A 19,110-nucleotide genomic window follows, 5' to 3' on the forward strand; every position below is an offset into this window, starting at 1 on the left:
TTTCTACAAAAGTTATTTTATTCTCATCCAGTACCTTTATCTGTGGATTCGTTAGCATGTTATCTGATGAGCAGTGCACCTCTGTGTTCATTTATTTATTATCTAGTTAAGATGGACTTAGCTGCAGCAAAATACCTGTCTAAATTTAACCATACTCCCTAGAATATGGCAGTGAGCACAATGAAAAGGTTAAATGTTTGGTAGAGAAGAGGTACCATTGTGGTGTCTGTATTGAATAGGGGCATGGTAACCACATCAGAAAGAGTGTATTTGTGTAATGGTTGTGTATTATATTTCTCTTGCTTACAACTGTCACCACAAGGACAGAATAATTTTGAATGTGACCAGGCAGCTGTCTCTGTGAAGCCTATAGATAGCAGCTTCCTTGTGTAGCACATTTTCAGCTCCTTCAAACAGATTTATCAAGCATCTTTTCTGTCTCAACGCTGCCAGCTCAAATGACTTCTCAAGGAGCTTTGGTTATGCAATCTTCTATAAGGTGCATTGTTTTTATTCTGTTTGTTTGTTCTTGTGTGTGTGTGCGCTGGGGTTTTTTTTAGTAACTCACTGCAGCAGCTGAAATCTAGCGCAGGATTTCACCATGTGTTAGGAAAAAACCCCATACTCCATTTGTCCACCGTGACCAGACTTTAAATAAGCATCAGAACTTTCACCAGCTGTGCAGAGCTGCAGAACAGCTCAGGTCAGACAGAGTGGGGAGCTCACAGGGGAAGCAATGCTTTCTGAGCAAGGAGAACCTGCAGAGACAGGAGCTGGAAATAGCATTCACTTGGCATAACTAGAAGATTCATCCGTAATCATTTTAGGGTTTAAAGACTACTTAACAGCGTATTTCTCTCTGGGTTTTGTCTTGCTTACAGAGTTAGGAGATAAGTGGAAGCTCCTCAGCTGGTCCCCTGGCTTTCTGCATGGCCACTGGAATAGGAAGTGGCTGAAGGGAGGGCTGAGGAAAGAGCTGAAGGATCTTCCCAAAGAATTTCTCTGCTCATTACTGCTGCAGTTCACAGCATGAGAACTTGCAATAATAAAGACTTAAAAGGCTTCTTCAGAGAGCTTCCAGGCTGTATCCGAAGCTCCATCTGGAAGAATTCTCATGAGACTTTAGGGTGTTTTGTAAATACAAGCTGGGGACAAATGAGGTTTTTCTTAAATTGAATCTTTCAAAACTTGCTTTCTAACAAGAGCTTGCAACAGGCCACATTAGCACAGGAGCATCTACCAAACTACACCCCAAGTATGATGTCTTCTTGGAAAGGGTGCAGTTAGCTTGTCATCCCTATAAAGTCTTTCGCTAACAGTAAATTATAGGCCTTAAGGAATGTGTTGTACTTGCTTCTTTTCAGGTTGTGTTCTTGGTCTTGGAATCTTGGATTGCTGTGTGAAACCATATATGGTGCTTTGTACTGTTTGCCTGTGGATTTGTTTTGTGTTTCAGCAGATTGAATAGCATTTCTATTTAAATCATGTTTCATTCTGACTAAAACAGTTGCTGTTCTGTAGTGTCAGGGGATTACTGAGATAATAGGAGCACTGTATGTTTTGTGATTTACTGACCTCTTCGGCCTTTGAAAGGCACCAGTACTTTTTGGCCCATTTACCAGTTTGCCATCAGATCATGGCAGTGCTAATACTTTCAAGCAGTGGTGGCACTTGATGGTGTATTTTGGTCAGGGGCAGCAATGTGCCTGTAGCATCATTTTCCCATCAATAGAGCTAATGCTCCAGGAACACCAACATTACTGAGTTTTAAGAACTTGATGTTTGTTTTTCATGGTTTTCCTTTTTTGAGATGCATCAGCTTTTCTAAAATGTGTTTATGTCATGCAGTTGTTCATGACCGTTGAGTCCACTGCCTGCATCAGACTATACGTGCCTGTCTAGAGTTGTTGTTTGCATGGGTATTCCACTGAGCACTTCTGGCAGCGTACAAGAACAGAGAATACCGAATGAAAGTGTGAAAGCTCCATAAATCTTGTATAGGTTGAAAATATCTTCCACTATCACACTGATGTTTTTCTCTTCAGATCCTTTCAGATCTAGAAATCTTGAGGACTTTTTTACAAACACTGAATTAAGCCTTCTGTGGTTGCTTCCTTTTCCTCTCACTGATGAAGTGACATTATCATCCCTTGTTTGTAGATGAGGAATTGATGGTCTGAGTGATGAAGTGACTCGTCCAAAGTGGGCTGCTGAATTAGGGGCACGGCTATGAATAGATGAAGGCATTTCTAGCGCTCTGCTCTCTGCTAAACAAGATCGTGCTCTCCCAGTTTCAGTTTGTCATAACTTAATGACTAATAAATTTTGAGCATCTAGAATGTGGCAGAAGAATTTATTTTCAGCCAGCAGATAATCCTTAGTTATGCCAGCAGTAGGATGCAGTGCACCTCCGATCCGCATGAATCCTGTCTGCTGCTGCTCGGTTTGTGTAAAGGACACAAGGACCACAAGAATGGCAAAATCTGATCATTCAAGTGTGGGTCCTTGCTGTTTTGTGGGATGCTGTAGGTGCTCACCTGAATGTTCACTTTTGTGATAAGAACAAAGATCCTAGACCCTATTCTTCATTTGTCTTGGTGTAACTGTAATAAAGTCTCCAGGTAACAGTTTGACTTCTACATCTAATCTATTTTAAAAGAAGTTAAAAACCTCCAGTGCAGTGTTCTATTCCTTGAAGGGGAGAAGTAATTCAACTACAGTCCTCTCAGGAGCCAGGTAAGAGAAGTAAATTTTGAGTTGCGCTAATCAGGAAGAGGAAGTTATCTGTCTGCATCTGGTCACTTCCCTGCTTACATGGCATAGTCCTGTAACAGCTACATAAGAAGCTTTGTGATGAGCAAATGTCAAGGGCAATTAATTCTTCGGCACGCAGCTGTTATTATTAGGACAAAGAGTGGCCAGACAAAGAAGGAAAGCCTTCAGCTGATTGATTTTTCTCTACATTTTCCATCAAAAGTGATGTCACTAAAACCCCAATGGTGAATTTTCATGCAATAAGAATTGTAAACTTGCCATTTCTTTTTTTAGTAGAAGACCTTATATTAGATATAGAGGATAGCTCAGAGAAAATGTTAGGAAAGTCTTCACCACTTTAATGCTCTCAGGAAGGAGCAGAGTTGTGCGTTAAGCTGGTAACATAAAAATATGTGGGTGGAGTTAAGCCCACTTCAAACTGGTTTTCCTCAAACTTAATCGATGGAAACGTTCCCACTTTGGGGCTTGATTTATTACCTTAGTAGAGTTATTCCAGGTTTGCCGCAGTGCAACTGTGGGTGTTCTAAACACACCCACACTGCCAGAGAAACAGGAAGGATGTACTTAAAATCCTTTAATTTATCTAGTAACATCTTTAGCAGCTTTTTGTGTAGGTTTAGTATTGTAATGGAAATGGACTCTTTGGCTACCTGAAGAGTTCCTGTGCTAAACTGCTACCATTGGTTGTAGGAACATGTAAATAGTATTTGGAGCTGATTGGGGCAATGCTGTGACCAGCTACATCGGCACCTTTCTTCAATTTCCTAATCTGTCACTATGGTTAAAATAGTACCTAAAATTCCAGGTATTAATTTTCATTACTCTGGTCACCACAGATGTGTCATTCCCACCTTCCAACCCCAGGCAGAGCAGAGGTTCCTCATGTCAGGAGATGGTGTTTTAGGTCCTGAGTCTCTATTTGCCTCAGGTTCCCTCTTTGTGCATCAGTGCATGTTCCAGAGGGGTTGTTTAAAAGTGACCCAAAACAGGTTAGGTTCTCCTAAGAAATTTTCAGCACTGAGCTGGTGAGGGCAAGCGTTGATGTGGGGAATGAGCTCACATTCCTTCAGATGCTAGCACTGCCTGCTGCCTTGGCACCTGAGGCAACCTCTGCCTGGCTTGTGGTTGGAAATGCTCTCACTCTGGGTTCTTCTGTGCATTACTGAGGTTGAATCTTCATCTTTCTCTGTGGTTTTTTCAGAGCCTTGTCCTCACAGTGTTAATGGAATTATTCTGTCCCAGCCACTGCAATCTCTGGCTTTTTTGGTAATGTGGAAATTGCACATAACGTGAACAGTAACCAGTATCACTGCTCTGGAGTGTTGGAGCTAATAATAGAAATGAAAAGCCTGCTCCGTGTGAGCTAAACAAAGGCAGACAAGACAAGATGGAAAACCAGCTTCTACACACACTAGAAGTAAAGGAGATCCCGGTGTGTTTTCCTCTTGCTGATTACTCTTACCACCGGGCATTGCTGTATGTAAATAGGATCAGAGTTCCTGTGTTGTGCGGGGAAGAGCCAGCCCTAAGACAGCTGATTTCCTCCAGCAGTCATGCTTCATTAGTGCACACGTTGCTGAGGCTTGGAGGTGCTGCGTGAGCAGAATACTCTCCTGCTAATTCTAGGCAATACTCTTACTGATGGTGCAGGATCGTGGTACGAGTGGCTTTCTGAGTAACTTCAAGGGTCAGAGCTTCTCTCATGGCAATATGTCACTTGGGCAAAGCTATTTATTGCTAATCTTATATTTAAATGATTAATAGATGTGTTGAATAGTAAATAATGAGGGTTGGAGGACTTATTTTGTGTGCATTTCATAGATCTGTTACATAACGTTACCAATTGAAGCAGCATTTGGTGTCAAGTATCTGCAAAACTTTACAGTTTTCAAAAAACCCAAGTCTGGCAAATCTGATCTTCTCCTGGAACTCGGATCTCCCTGCTGGAGCTATGGTGTATGGGCAGTTTAGGGTGGCAGTTGGCTTCCTGGGCAGTGAACTTTATGAGACTGCAAGTGATGGTCGCCATGTGCTTGTCAGGCTCCAGCATGAAGGCTGATGAGTCCGGTTACATGTGTAGAGGTTTTTATCCTCTAGATCTGATTGGGCCGATTCTTCTGTGCCAACACCCCCTCTCCAACCGTGCTAAAACCATGTGAACAGACTTACTGGGCATAAGCAGAAGAAATAGGCTAAGGAAGTATATGTGCTTATTGCATGTTCCCTGAACTAGCTGATGTAGAATCCTGTTGTTGATGGATGGTTTCTGATGTGGTCTTGCAATAGCAGACATGTCTTACAGAGGACATTGTTAACCCTGATGATAATGATGGAAACTGGACGTTTCAGGCTGTGTCAGTAAGGAACACCTAAGGCAGCTAAGGCAGACCAATAGGGAATAAAAAGTCATACATAAATTAAGAGGTATTAAACCTATCTTGAATGAGAAAGTGTACATTAAAGTGACTTGGTTTACTATAGATTAATTAACCCTGGGAGACATCAGACTTAATTAAGCTACAGTGAGTTAAAGCCATTTTACTGTTGATAGAGATCATTCATGAGGGAACTTTTTAACCTTACGCACATCAGCTTTTAGCCTTCTATGGATTTGCCTTAACTTTCAGTGTCCCTTGGTGAGGTTTTGGACACTTTATCTGAAGGGGGCCTACAAGATTGCCAGAGAGGGACTTTTCATTAGGGACTGTAGTGATAGGACAAGGGGGAATGGGTTTAAACTGAAACAGGGGAAGTTCAGGTTAGATATAAAGAAGTTCCTTTACTGTAAGGGTGGTGAGGCACTGGAACAAGTTGCCCAAAGAAGTGGTAAATGCTTCATCTCTGGCAGTGTTCAAGGCCGGGTTGGACAGAGCCTTGGGCAACATGGTCTAGTGTGAGGCATCCCTGTTCATGGCAGAGGGGCTGGAACTAGATGATCTTAAGGTCTTTTCCAGCCCTAACTATTCTATGATTCTGTGATTCTCTTACCTTTTGGAATTGTGACTCCAATTCTTAGGAGAAACTGGACAGAATGAGCTTAAGATAAGTGTAATGCATATGTAGGAAATGTATGCTAAGTAAGGGTTGTGTGACAGACTCTGCAGGGGGGTAAAGTCTAGATTTAAAAAGCATTTAAATAGAGGTTACAAAATGGAATGTTTAAATTTAGAAACCAGAGAACACAGGAGTGAAACAGAACTACTAGAAGTATTGTTATGCATTTCCGACTGCAAGTGACCTTGCTCAATCAGATGAAAATATCTTTTTGTGGGTTTCTTTTTGTGTTTCTTTTTTTCCTTTCTTTCTTTTTTTCTTTCTTTCTTTCTTTTCCAGTAATTGCCCTTCATTTTTGGCTGCTGCTTTAGCTAGAGCAACTTCAGATGAAGTCCTTCAGAGTGATCTTTCGGCACACTATTTACCAAAGCATGTGGACAACACAGATGGAATCATACGTAAGTACATCTGCACATGATAATGTACAGTTTTACATGGTGTGGATCTTCCATTTACACTGTATACTGGAACACTGCAGATGATAATTGATAGCTTTACCTTCAGTGATCTGTCTGGTCTGACCACTGGAATGGTGCTACATTTTCCTCAAACTAGTTCCTTCTACCAGCTAACTAAATGGAGTTGGACCAGATTTCTTGTAAATGAATATCCCATATTGATTAATCCCATAAAAAGATTAAGGGAGAATCCACCACCACTCATGATAGAGATAATGGCTAATTTCTTAGTTTTCTCATCTTTAAGCATTGCTTAGTTTCAGCTTTTACTCTTGCATTCTCTGTTTTTAAATGTCTTTCTCTGATTGTACTTGATTCTTTTATCGAATTTTTGTTCCTTAAGACCAAGTGGAAATCAGTCCTGTCTTTTAAGTGCACCTTCATATCTGGTGGCCATGAATTTCTTTATAAGCACTTTAGAATATGTGGTCCTCCTTGGCAAGCGCCAGTTGTCCTCTTTCATCCTTAGAGCAAAGTCACATGTATGAGGGAAGAGAGAATTTAATTCTGAATTATTTCCATCAGCATAGTTTTTACTATGGCTTTTATATATATATATAGTTTTAGCAAAGGATAGAATAAAGATATTTCATGCTTAAAAGGAAAATTTTCTCCCTTTTTTTCCCCATTGTAGCATCCAGCTCAAAGTCATGCACCCTAAAGCATTTCAGGATTCTGTTGACCTACATAACCTTGCAAAACTTTCTGAGGTGCTTAATACAATGAAGAACAATTAGATGTATTGGGAGGCATTCTGTCATTTTTATCTGGAATATACAGTCACCAAACCATTTGTTCATTCCTTCCTTTTTTGACTAAAAAAAACCAGTAAATGGTTCTGGGAATAGGTAGGATATATAGATCTTGCACTACAAAAAGGAAGATTCTTCTGTGTTTCTCAGAGGCCTTTGGAAAACTGAGAACAGAAAAACATGCCATGGGTTCTCTTTTAGTAGGTATTGCTGCCTCCTCCTGCTGAGCAGGTAAATGGAATAGATTTGTCATTGTTCTGGCTGAGCAGCCTTCATTAATTCAAATTGAGATCTCTGAGACTTGCATAAATATTTGACAGTCTCCAAGGAAATGTTGACTAAGCCTCCACACAGAATATCTAAGGAGTTCAACAAAAGAAAAAGGAAAAAAGAAGGAAAAAAACCCAAAAAACCAACCCACGACAAACCCGTCACACCTACAGGGATTGCCATTCAAATACATCTAAATTTATAATACACGGATGCAAACATACATTGGTACGTGTACAGGCAGGCAGGCACTAAAATTGTACTCCAGATGCACTATGTTGAGGTGAATTGTCGCAATGAAGGTACTTCATTAGGTACCTCAGTGAACAAAGTTCACTGCTTATCCTAACAATGCTTGGACTGCTGAAGAACATAAAACCAAGCTGAATTTTGCTAGCTGGTTTTATGTTTTTCTTGAGAACCCAGCAAGGTTTTTACTCTATGTAATACAAGGAAACATTTACCTGGTTTGCCTCAGGTTTGGATTTGCTAGAAGAAAAATAAAGTCATTCCAAATTTCCTTAGTGACACATTTCACTCTGGGGATTGCAATGCAACAAATCATATTGCATAGTTAGGAGTGATAAAAGCAGTTACTGGTACTCCGGTGGAAAGGAAATTAGAAGCTTCCTGAAAGAAGAATGCTAATCTTAAAAGAAGGAAATCTGTTTTGAGTCCACAAATGTAGAATATAGGCCTCCTATATTTGGGGTGACCATGTGTGTTTGGATATCAAGAACAAAAAAGTCGTAGGCCATGGGAGATTCTTGTTCCCCAGTTGGACTGGAGAGGAGCAAGAGAGCTTCCATGAGAACTTAAGGTATTTGTTTTCCTTTTTAAGGTCAGGAAAAACCTTCAGTTTTTTGAGGAGGAGGGTATTCATGTAGGGGTTTGGCCTTGTTAAGGAACCACCAAATGAGCCTGGAGAGTAGGACCACATTATGTAGTGAAGGTATCTAAAATATCCAGCAGACTTCACAGAGTCCCATTACCCAGTCTTTCCAGGATCTAGGAGATGTGATTACTATAGCTGAGGTCACTGACTAGTTAGAAAATGGAGTTCTTAGATTAAGGAAAACCATAGTCATCGGCTTGATGACGTGTCTATAAACCTGAGTGCTAAACCTGTTGTCACACTACCTGCATCGTCAAGTCTTAAAATGTAGGTACTAAAAAGCAGACTCTGATTACTGGTATTCTTCCTCCCCTGATTTTGCCCTAAAAGTCAGTCGTCTTTGGGAACAATAATTCCTGAGCTGGATTTCCCACTAACTGTGGTACAATTAAGTGCTGCTTCCAACGCTGGGGATTTTGGAGCAGCAGGAGGGGAATGAAAATCACCATGACACAAACGCAGTGACAGCTGAGTCAGCTCTGGCTCAGCACTGCAAAATTAACAATTGATGAGTAATTTACAGCTGTGAGGGGGTGGTTTAGCTGTTGTGGCCCTTTCTCCTGTCTTAACCTGAAGAGCAACTATTGATGATGCTGACACTACGCACACTCCCTGCTGGGGAAGGGTGTTCAGTATCTCAGCACAGCCAATGGGTTTGCTTCCTTCCTTCTTCAGAGTAACACTCTGAAGTGTAACAGCCATGTGTCATTGAAATGTCACCGTTTCCCTCCATATATGCCCAGTGGAAAGAAATGGAAGAGCAAGTCTGGGGTTTACTTCTAGAAAGTCAAATTTGGACATGTCAGGCTGTAGGTGTTTCCTCTTTAAATGTATTACACAGCAGAGAGATTTCTGGTGCACTGGTGAGATCAGTATAGGTGTTGGGGGGGAACTGGTACCCGATAATATGACCGTGGTGGGATGACCTTGTCATTTCATTTCCACCACTTGTTTTTAGAGCTGTGTAGTCAAGAGTCTGACTCCTTTTGATTCTGTATATAGTTAATTTCCAGCTTAATGGCTGTTCTGCAAATCAAGCTTTAACAAACTCATAATCAGCAGAGCTGGGAATATATCTGGAATATACCTGGGAATATATCCAGATCCTAAGGATCTTGGGCACCTGATCATTATAGTCCATGTCTTGTGTAGACCTAGTGCAGAAATGCATAAATGGTGCTTTTAAGTTCTTAAGGGAATTTCTGTGACCTGAGAGATGTTGTAAGTCTCCCCTCTATTCATGTTTTTTGAGCTATTCCTTCTCCAGGAATGATTGACACTCATGGATTACTGGTGTTTAGTTTTGAACATCTCTGGCTTTGGTGAATGCTCATGAGCGAAGAGATTTTGATGTGTTCAGCTTTGATAATTACTTCCTATTTTCCTCCCCTGAATTTCAGAACAATTATCAAGTGCCCAAATTTTCACATGTTTTAAAATTACTATTTCTCAGAAGTGACAATTCAGCATTTCCTTAAATTTAAGACTTTTCTGGTTTTCCCATTTGCTTGTGATTTCTTTGACACAAAGGCTAGGCAGGAATCTGGAGATAATATTATTAAACTAAAGAAGGTACCAGAATGTGTGAACCACCAAAACACCTTAAAGTAACGCTGTTATTTTCTGTAGATTATTTACCCCCCTATTGCCTCATCACTGCAGTGATGTATTGTTTGGAATAGAGTTTGGTCTAAACGCAGTACATCATTGTAATGGACATGGTTTTCATATGTGATGCTGTTTGCCATGACAAAGTCCCTCTCACAGCTGCTGTGGCACAGTTGCACCACCCTGTGCAGAGTGACACAGGGGATTGAATGCTGAGGGAAATGTTCTTGCCTTTCATTTTTTCTGATGCCGCAAATGAGTTCCCCAAAGGTACAGGGGAATGTTTAAGTTAAAAAGACAAACAGTGAGTTGCTTACTAATGAATGCTGATTATGGTGAGTTTGGCTTCCTTTTTTATGCACCAGAGTCCAGAATTTCCCTGCTGACATCCATTTCAAATGGTTAGCTAAACTGGTTTTGTTTCATCTTTGTAATGTATGCAAGAAAAAAAATCTCTCTTAATAACACTCTTGGTCTCTCATTTGTGGTTTTTGTCTTCCCTAGAGATCGAGACAGTGAAGTTGGCCCGCTTAGTTTTCAGCAAGCTGCATGAGATCTGCAGCAACTGGGTGAAAGACTTTCCACTCCAGCCAAAGCCCCATCGCTACTATGAGACATCCATCCATGCCATCAAGAATATGCGCAGGAAGATGGAAGACAAGCACGTCTGCATCCCAGATTTCAACATGCTCTTCAACCTGGAGGTAAGAAGAGATCATGTAGAAGACAAATGCATGTGCTAAATGCAGTCTGCATTCTTGGGGAAACTAGGCAGTCATCTACTGTAAAAATGAAATCCATACCTGGGATGGACCTGAGGAGGATTGACAAGTGACAAACCTGGTCTTAAGTTAGTTCAGTTGATATTCCATAACCGTAGTGGCAATATGATGTGCAGTATCTACATAAGGTATATAGAATAAAAGAGCACTTTTCAAAGACTTCTGTTAAAATGTTATCTAACTGAACAAAGTTTGTATTGGGCCATCCTAATGATCCACTCATGCAGTGGCTGAAGGACTGACCTGCCACTGGGCAGAAAGTAGCCCTGCTTTTGTGAGTGGCACCTGATGCATTGTAGTACCAAGAGATAAATTAAGGTAGGACCCTCTCCGTGGCTGAAGATGCAAAGGTGTGGAAGAGGATTGCTGATGGAAACAAGGAAGTGGTTCACCTTACAGTTCATTGCTGAAGACATTGGCTACAGGGGTGGAATCTGTACTGCTTTCTTTTGGGAGGAAAAAGCCAAGAGCAAGAATAAGGAAAGAAAGTTAAAAAAAAGTCAAAACCAAACACAAAACTTAGAGGAGGATGGGGAGCAGTTCTCACAAGAATCTAGCAACATGAATAGTTTGCTGGAACTAGGGCCGGATTTTCCTCCATTAATTTCTTTATGTTACCATCAGTCAAACACTCATGCCCACTCTTCCTTCAGATATAAAACTGGACACTAAAGAATGGCAGATAATGGCAATAATTTTACCTTTAGGATCAGCTTGGTGCATAATTGGTTCTTTATTACCTCCTGCCTCTTTAATAACCATCTTCTGCCCCATCCACATTCTTGTCTTAGGTGATATTAATGCAAACAGAGGCAGATGTTTTCTTTCCCTGTCAGTTGTCAGCTTTCTTATTCCAATTTATGTTGGAGACTGTTACTTAAAAATTACACATACAAATAGTGTAGTCATCGAGATGGCTGTCAAGGTTGAATTGCCACTGAGAGTGGGTTGGTGTGTTCTGTATATGAATAGGCACAGGAGTTGCTGTCTCTTGGTACGGCATTGTTTCTCTGAACAGATAAGGGGAAGCTGAGAAAACTGACTTGAAGATGAGTGATTTTGCTGTATTCCATTTGTGAATGTAATCACAATTAGCTGATGAGCGAGTACATGGAGGGTTTAAAAGAAAAACCCAGGCATCTGTGGTGATATGCATGAGATTTAAAGAAAAGAATGAAGGCAGAGGCTGGCTGGCTTCAGATTTTACCTGTACTGACATTTTATCCCAGGTGGTTTCCAGTCCTCGTGTAGGCTTCATGCAAACTGTATTGGATGTTCTTCTCTCTGTGATTTTTGCAGTCACAAAACCTATTGCACAAGTTGATGAGAATGGCACTTCCTATTTGAGTTGAATGAGTGAATTGTAACAAATGGGACATAAGGAGCACTGAGAGTGCTACACAGCTGGTTCCTGCAGGACATCTCTTGCAGTTTGCAGATAGAATTCATCACCTATAAGGTGGAAATTTCCCATTGATGCAAGTGAAGATGGTCCAAGTAGTTTGATTTTCCAGTGGAAACTCTGTCTCTAAGTGCAGTTAAATAAGGATGCCACAGATCTCAAGTTCAAAAGTTTTAAGACAATCCAATTAACTGTTTGCATTGCTTTTTCCTGAATTGTTTTCTCAATGTGTTTCCATTGACAGGACCAAGAGGAGCAAGCTTATTTTGCAGTGTTTGATGGTCATGGGGGAGTGGATGCTGCCATCTATGCCTCCATCCATCTCCATGTGAACATGGTCCATCAGGAGATGTTTCAGCATGACCCAGCAGAAGCACTGTGCCGAGCTTTCCGTGTGACCGATGAGCGCTTTGTCCAGAAGGCAGCCAGAGAGGTGACTGAGTTACCTGAGTGTATTAATCAATAGATTTCGTCCTTGTAAACAGTGGGCTCCAAGTGCTGTGCTGAGCGTAGCCCAGCACTCAGCACAGAGCTGTCCATGCACACTCTATAGTGCCAGTGGCCACTGGTGGCCTTCTTCATGTTCCATAAAGATGTCAGCCTCCACTTCTCACAACAGCCAGTTTATTTAGAAGGATGGTGCTGAACATTCCTATGTTCAAATGCTGACTAGCTTTAGTCCTTGGGGTGTTTTTGTCCTCCTCATCTCTACAACATACATTTTGGTTAGCTCCAGAGTAAATGGATAACTGACTTCTAGGCCTCCTAAATTCATGCAAGGGCTCAGTTAAGTGCAGGGAATTCAAGATGCTTACAAGTAAACCTCCCTTCAAGTTCATTAACAGGTGTATGTTAATGTCAACAGATAGGAAAGTGGCACAGGAAGTCAAGTACAACAGGAGCATAGCAGAGCCCAGCTTCCAGAAAGCAATTCCAGTGCAAGGGAAGGACAAGGCAAAACTCAAGGCCTGTTCCTCTGTGGGAACAGGCTGTGTATTGGAATATCAACATGTTCAGTCATTAAGCAAGGAAATGCTTTGAAATGGTTCTTTATTTGCTTATTTAAAACTGGGGCCATATTTTTTTGCCCTTTGCAGAGTCTGCGTTGTGGAACCACTGGGGTGGTGACTTTCATCCGAGGAAATATGCTGCATGTGGCTTGGCTTGGGGACTCCCAAGTTATGCTCGTAAGGAGAGGCCAAGCTGTGGAACTGATGAAACCCCACAAACCAGATCGGGAGGTGAGAACAGCCTGTTTGAAATACACCCAGGCAGTGTTTACCTTGAGAGGTATCAGCTTTATGGGGGGTGCTGGGACACTGAGTGTTGCCTTGTCAGTGTCTTCTGGAGCAGGAGGGTATATTCCAGTTATCCTGGTTTCTTTAGAAGTCGGTATGGATGTGCCTGCATCTCCTTTCTTCTCATTTGTGCTGTGTTTATGAAAACACCCAGATATTTATTGTAGTGTTCAGAGTGTGGTGGCAGCACAAAGGGCTCTGTCCAAAACACTCTTGCCTTGCCTTGCTGTTTAGGATGAGAAGAAGCGCATTGAGGCACTTGGTGGCTGCGTGGTCTGGTTTGGAGCCTGGAGGGTGAATGGGAGTCTGTCGGTCTCCAGAGCTATTGGTAAGAGTGGGCTTTAATTCCTTTTTGAGACTTGCTTTTCTTTTTAATTAAAAACTTTAATTTTCTAGTAATCAAATAGGAAATACAGCTGAAGATAGACCTGTGAGCAATAACTTCGTGTTTTCTTCCTCTACAGTTTGAGGGAATAATTTCCAAATAATTGCTTTAACTTGGGTTAAGAGTGATTGGCTCCATGCTGTGTTAATAAAAGGGCTTCCAGATGCAGCAGCTGCAAACCCACGGTCTTACGTATCTGTGTTTTTCCACAGGGGATGCTGAGCACAAGCCATACATCTGTGGGGATGCAGACTCTGCCTCCACTGTACTAGATGGCTCTGAAGACTACCTCATTTTAGCCTGTGATGGTTTCTATGACACGGTCAATCCCGATGAGGCAGTCAAAGTGGTGGCTGACCATCTAAAGGAGAATAATGGCGACAGCAGCATGGTAGCACATAAATTAGTGGCATCTGCTCGCGATGCCGGTTCCAGTGACAACATTACTGTCATTGTGGTATTTCTCAGGGACATGAACGCAGCAGTCAATGTTAGTGAGGAGTCAGACTGGACAGAGAACTCTTTTCAAGGTGGGCAGGAAGACAACGGGGAAGATAAAGAAAACCATGGAGACTGCAAACGGCCGTGGCCCCAGCACCAGTGCTCGGCACCTGCAGATCTAGGGTATGAGGGACGGGTGGATTCTTTCACCGACAGAACTAGCTTAAGCATAGGGTCAAACATCTACCTGTTTGACGATCAAAGCTATTTAGACCTGACAAAAACAGAAACTAGTACACCTCAGAGTGCCAAATATCTGCCACCAATTCAAGTGTTTAGTCCCGGCATACCAAAGAGTGCAAATCTGATCAATGGCCTAAGAGTGAAGAATGAATCACCAGAGTGCACCACATCATCAATGTGTGGACAGAGCAATCCCAGGGAGTACAATGCTCCTCTTAGCTTGGGTGCTACAGGGCAGAGCATCTACAGGTTGAAGGGTATATCCCCCATTTTCGTTGGGCTGGAAGATGAACTATTCAAATCCTTGGGAAAACGAGCTGCGCTCTTTCGCTTCCGGCTCTGTAGCTGGAAGAGGCAACGAGGAGCCAGGCTCAAACCAAAGTTTCACACGCTGCTCTTGGCTCACGAGCCTCCCCACACAGATGGATCGAGTCTGTCCCTACCTGTCCGGGGCCGCAGGAGCACAAGGGTGTGGGGCAGACACTCCCCGTGCTGGAAGCTGGCTGGTCACAGAGCGTACAGTGAAAGCATGGTTTTGATGCGAAGACAAAGTCATTGTATACCAGCGTCATACCTTCATCAATGCTGTAAAATGTAACCATCCCCCTCGTGTTCCCCCATCAGACTCCCAAAGTAGACATTCCCAAAATAAAACTGGCATCATCAGAAAGCGAAACAAAGGTGGGCATTTCCGAACTGTACTCCCATCCCCTGCAAAGCTCCAACTATGTGTAAATACATCTAGGAATTAACAAATGTAGTTGTTTCAATCTCAGTAAAGTTTGCTGGTGGTGCCACCCTGAGCAATGCCGCAGCCACCAACCACCCGCACACGTGAGTATCTGACCACATTCACCGGTGGAAGCCAAACAGCTGGTTCACCTCATAGACACTGTTAGGGAATGAACAGTCCTTACAAATGCGAGAGGTTGAACCTGCCTGAGATACATCTGTGGAGCAATATGTAAAGCAAGATTCTGGTTTAGAACTGCCAAATTTTTTTTGGAGTGGGGGGGAAGTTTCTGTAGAAGTCCAGGTGTGTGGTTTTTGTGTTCTGCTTTCTATTTATTTCAGGCAAGCATTAAGATGAATTAGAAAGTTCTATCCACTTTTGCAGGTAGATGACTAAAAGCCATACAGGGTTTTACCAGGTAACTTAGGAATGGACAAACTGAGCTCCTGCTGCTCTGTTCTCAGACTCCAGTTGAAGTATAGACTCACAATTTACCTATTTTTGTTCATGTAACACAAAGAGTAGAATATTAAGAAAACTGGGGTTTGTAGTTCTTAAAACCAATTCTTTCCTATGGCTAAAGGTTCATATCTTTCGGGTGCTTTTAGTGGCATTTTTCTTGTTTGTCAGTTTAGGAAACTGTTCTCACCTGGTTTTCATTGAACATTGATTGTGCTTATTTCTTTGAGCCAACCTCTTTCCACCGTAACTTCATCTCAGGTCTTAAGAGAAACCAGTCTGTGGAGATGTTCAGTACAATACTACTGCCACTCAACCAGTCAAACCAGAGAACTGCTTGCGTGAGATAATGAGCAATCTGATGAGCTGTTTGGTTTCTAGGTGGCAAAGGCATAATTTAATATGAAGTTGCAGCAGGAAGGATGATAGTGTCCTGTGTCTCTGAGCAGCATCACTGCTGCAGTGTGGTGTTTTCTAGTGTGTGTAGGAATGGATGCCAGAGCAATCCCAGACATGTGGAAACGCCGTGGGTGCAGAAGAGGGGTTTTGCACTTGGGGTTTTGTGAGGCAAGTAAAACTCACTGGCCAGCCAGAGCTCTGCTTTGGTGAAACCTGGGTTCAGAAAGGGAAGTGAGCAGAGTGTTACCTACCACACTGGAAAATGCGTGGTACCTGCCAGCTTATCCCTGCTGTCGAGGTGATGCTGAACCCATGGGGGGAGTGGTTAACTGGGACATAAGCAAGCAGACGATTCCCATCAGCTCCACTAAATACATACCTGTTGCTGTTCTTCGTTACAGTAAAATATTTGGAAGGGTATGAATAAAGTCAGTCTTCATAGGCACTTATTGTACAACTCGTATCATTTTAGCAGTAACAATTTAATAACAGTATTTAGCTAGAATTTGCAAAGTATTTTAAGTAGTCAGGAGATTATTCAGCACGACAAGATGGCAAGGTTTGAGTTCTGCCACTTTCTGCTGCTTCTACCTTTGATGCACTATTTTAAAAGCAATCTGAGGAACAGTGAAAGGCTTTGTGAGTAACCAGGAGTTGGAGTGTGGCTTTAGATTCCTTTGATCTTTTTCAGGCTTTTTGTTTTTAATCTTACAGGATCATTGGCTCTTATCTGTCATCTTACTAAGCCTTAGCTGTTGTCGCCGTTCTCTTTAGCTGCAGCATATGTTCCAATTCAGATTTACTGAGGAAATTTGAGAAATCATGAGATGATAAAATATGCAACTCTGGGGCATCTCTGCGGTGCCTTTGTTTTAAATTCTTCACAGTAATAATGATGCATTGAGAGTCCATCTTACTGACGTGTTTCAGAGAGGAAGGTGGTGTAAGTGCAATTCTGTGTGTGAGTAAATGAGAATGAAGAGCTGTGATAGATGATAAAACTTCTTCCCAGTCTGCAGGAGCGGTTGACGAGTGCTCGATTGCATGTGTGCTGTTTTGGGGAAGGATTTAGCTTTTTAGGTGTGGATTCATAAGTGATAATTCTGCCACTCATACCATTTACCTTGCTAGGAGAAAAAAATTCTGCCATCATAGTTCCAGTGTGGTCAGGTTAAAACATTGTATAGGTAGCAAGTCTTCATTTCTTCACTAAATGCATATTTATAGAGTAGATAGGAACCATTTGTAAGGTAAGTCCTTTAAAGTTCTATACTATTACAAGTAGTGGTTATTGGTCTGATATATGCTGCTCTTGATTCTACCCACTAGACAAAAAGCAGTGCTTTGTGAAATGCAGTGTTTTCTCTTAATGCCACTGGTGATAGGAAGTAGTTCTCTTCAGTTCAAACTCCTGTGCCCTTACTTGCTGCTTGCTAACGTAAGCAATAATCCCTCTCTAATGGTATCTAAGTGTTCTGTATCTCGTACTTTGATTGTCTATCTGGTGACAATGTAAAGATACTAGGCTAATATAAAAGCATCTAATTGTATTTATTAACTGTTGCTACTGAGATTCAGTCTGTGACCTGTGTTTTGTATTTTTATTGTGTATCGTAGTGGTGGTGAAATTTGTATAACGAATCTTTCCAATAAAGAGCTGAAGTATCCCTGTTCCGTGTTAAGCCAACCCGCATCAGTTTCAGTTTACGTGTTAACCCTGTGTGCAGAACTAGGAGGTAGGGAGTGAAAACATCATTTTTATGTTGATTTTTGTGAACTTGTGGTGGTTTTGAGGAGGTGGCTCCAGGCTCTTTGTCTGAAGCTGCTCAAAACTCGCTCATAAACTCTTCACTGTGAGTCCTGGTGGGATTTGTGCAATCCCCTCTGGTTGTTCCCTGTGCACACTTTTGGAAGGTGCAGCTCTGGGGTGTCTGTATTGCAGGGACAGGGGAGCCCTTAACCCACTGTGGTTTGCACTGATGGTGGGTGGAAACACATGTATAGAACTTTTCTGTACCTGGAAGTGCCATCGATTGTCCTTGCCAGTTAAAACCATTCAGTAGTGGATTGAGATTGCACTGCAGCACCCAAGGACAATGTCGAAGCAGACTTTACCTTACGCCACATTTATAGTGGTGCATTGGTGAGAAACGTGTCCTATGGGCAGATGAGGAGTAATGGGCTCCGTGTCCATAGACATGGCTGCTGTACTTCAGAGGCAGCCTCCTCATGAAATCCTCCCCACCGTGGCAGTGTTCTGCAGGAAAAAGCAAATGAGAAAGATTGGTCTAAATTAGGGACTGTTTTAGCACAATTTACTCACTGGGCACTAGTCACATAAACAAAGCCATTGAAGGGGATACTCCAGCTTTGATCATGCCTACAATTTAGGGCAATCTTTCTTTAATTCATATCCTCTTTGCAACAGGAACAAAACTTTCTACCCTTGTATCATGTGCAATAATGAGGCATTAACACAACTTCTGACTTAAAATGTTCCCATCCTTTCCTTGCCCTCGCCCATCAGGCACTCGCACTGTACTTGCCAGCAGTAAAGCTAAAATCCTCTCCCTTAGGGTCTAGTACAACCCTTGGGGTCTAATACAACTCCTGTATCACGTGTGCACTGTGGTCTGCTCACCTGGGACAGGAACGGGTGCAGGACCAAGCTCACACCATATACCAAGTGCTCCCGCTGGCGGTTGTGACACGGGGGCTCATGTGGACCTCTCTGTGTTACCGTGTTCATGACAATAACGTGTTCTTGATGCAGTGAATAAACTAAAGTAAACAATTTCCCAGTGTTGGGACTTCCCTCCATAGTCTTGTTCTACAGTCCACCTATTAGTTTCAACCATGTATTAGTCATCCATATTTTATTTATGAATCTGTTTATACAGGAAAAACTGTTAAAGTTTTACCAATATCTTAATAAAACAGTAATTTAAACCACACTTCAGATAGTCTGTTTATTTAAGAGCTAATAGAGATAGCAACCACCCTCTGACTTAAGCATCTTTCCCATGGTGAAAGCAGCTTACCTCTGTGTGGCATGTACCAGAACTGGACAACAGTGGTTGTGTCAGCTGGTACCATGGTACCCGTGGTGTTATCACACAGGACCTGTCATAGCCCAGCTCTGAGCTGTTCTGAAGG

General features: G+C 42.1%; 1 protein-coding gene across 1 annotated transcript in view; it reads left to right on the plus strand.

The window, feature by feature from the left end:
* PPM1E (protein phosphatase, Mg2+/Mn2+ dependent 1E) overlaps window positions 1-18,908 on the plus strand; it is a 65,681-nt gene extending 46,773 nt beyond the window's left edge. The window contains exons 2-7 of the mRNA XM_034068963.1: window positions 6,109-6,227; window positions 10,317-10,516; window positions 12,241-12,429; window positions 13,094-13,237; window positions 13,529-13,622; window positions 13,892-18,908. Of these exons, the coding sequence (XP_033924854.1) occupies window positions 6,109-6,227; window positions 10,317-10,516; window positions 12,241-12,429; window positions 13,094-13,237; window positions 13,529-13,622; window positions 13,892-14,961 (1,816 nt within the window). The 3' untranslated portion in view covers window positions 14,962-18,908. The remainder of the gene's footprint in view (window positions 1-6,108; window positions 6,228-10,316; window positions 10,517-12,240; window positions 12,430-13,093; window positions 13,238-13,528; window positions 13,623-13,891) is intronic.
* The last annotated feature ends 202 nt before the right edge of the window (window positions 18,909-19,110 follow it).

The sequence above is a fragment of the Melopsittacus undulatus genome, chromosome 13, assembly GCF_012275295.1.
Source record: "Melopsittacus undulatus isolate bMelUnd1 chromosome 13, bMelUnd1.mat.Z, whole genome shotgun sequence".
Classification (NCBI taxonomy): domain Eukaryota; kingdom Metazoa; phylum Chordata; class Aves; order Psittaciformes; family Psittaculidae; genus Melopsittacus; species Melopsittacus undulatus.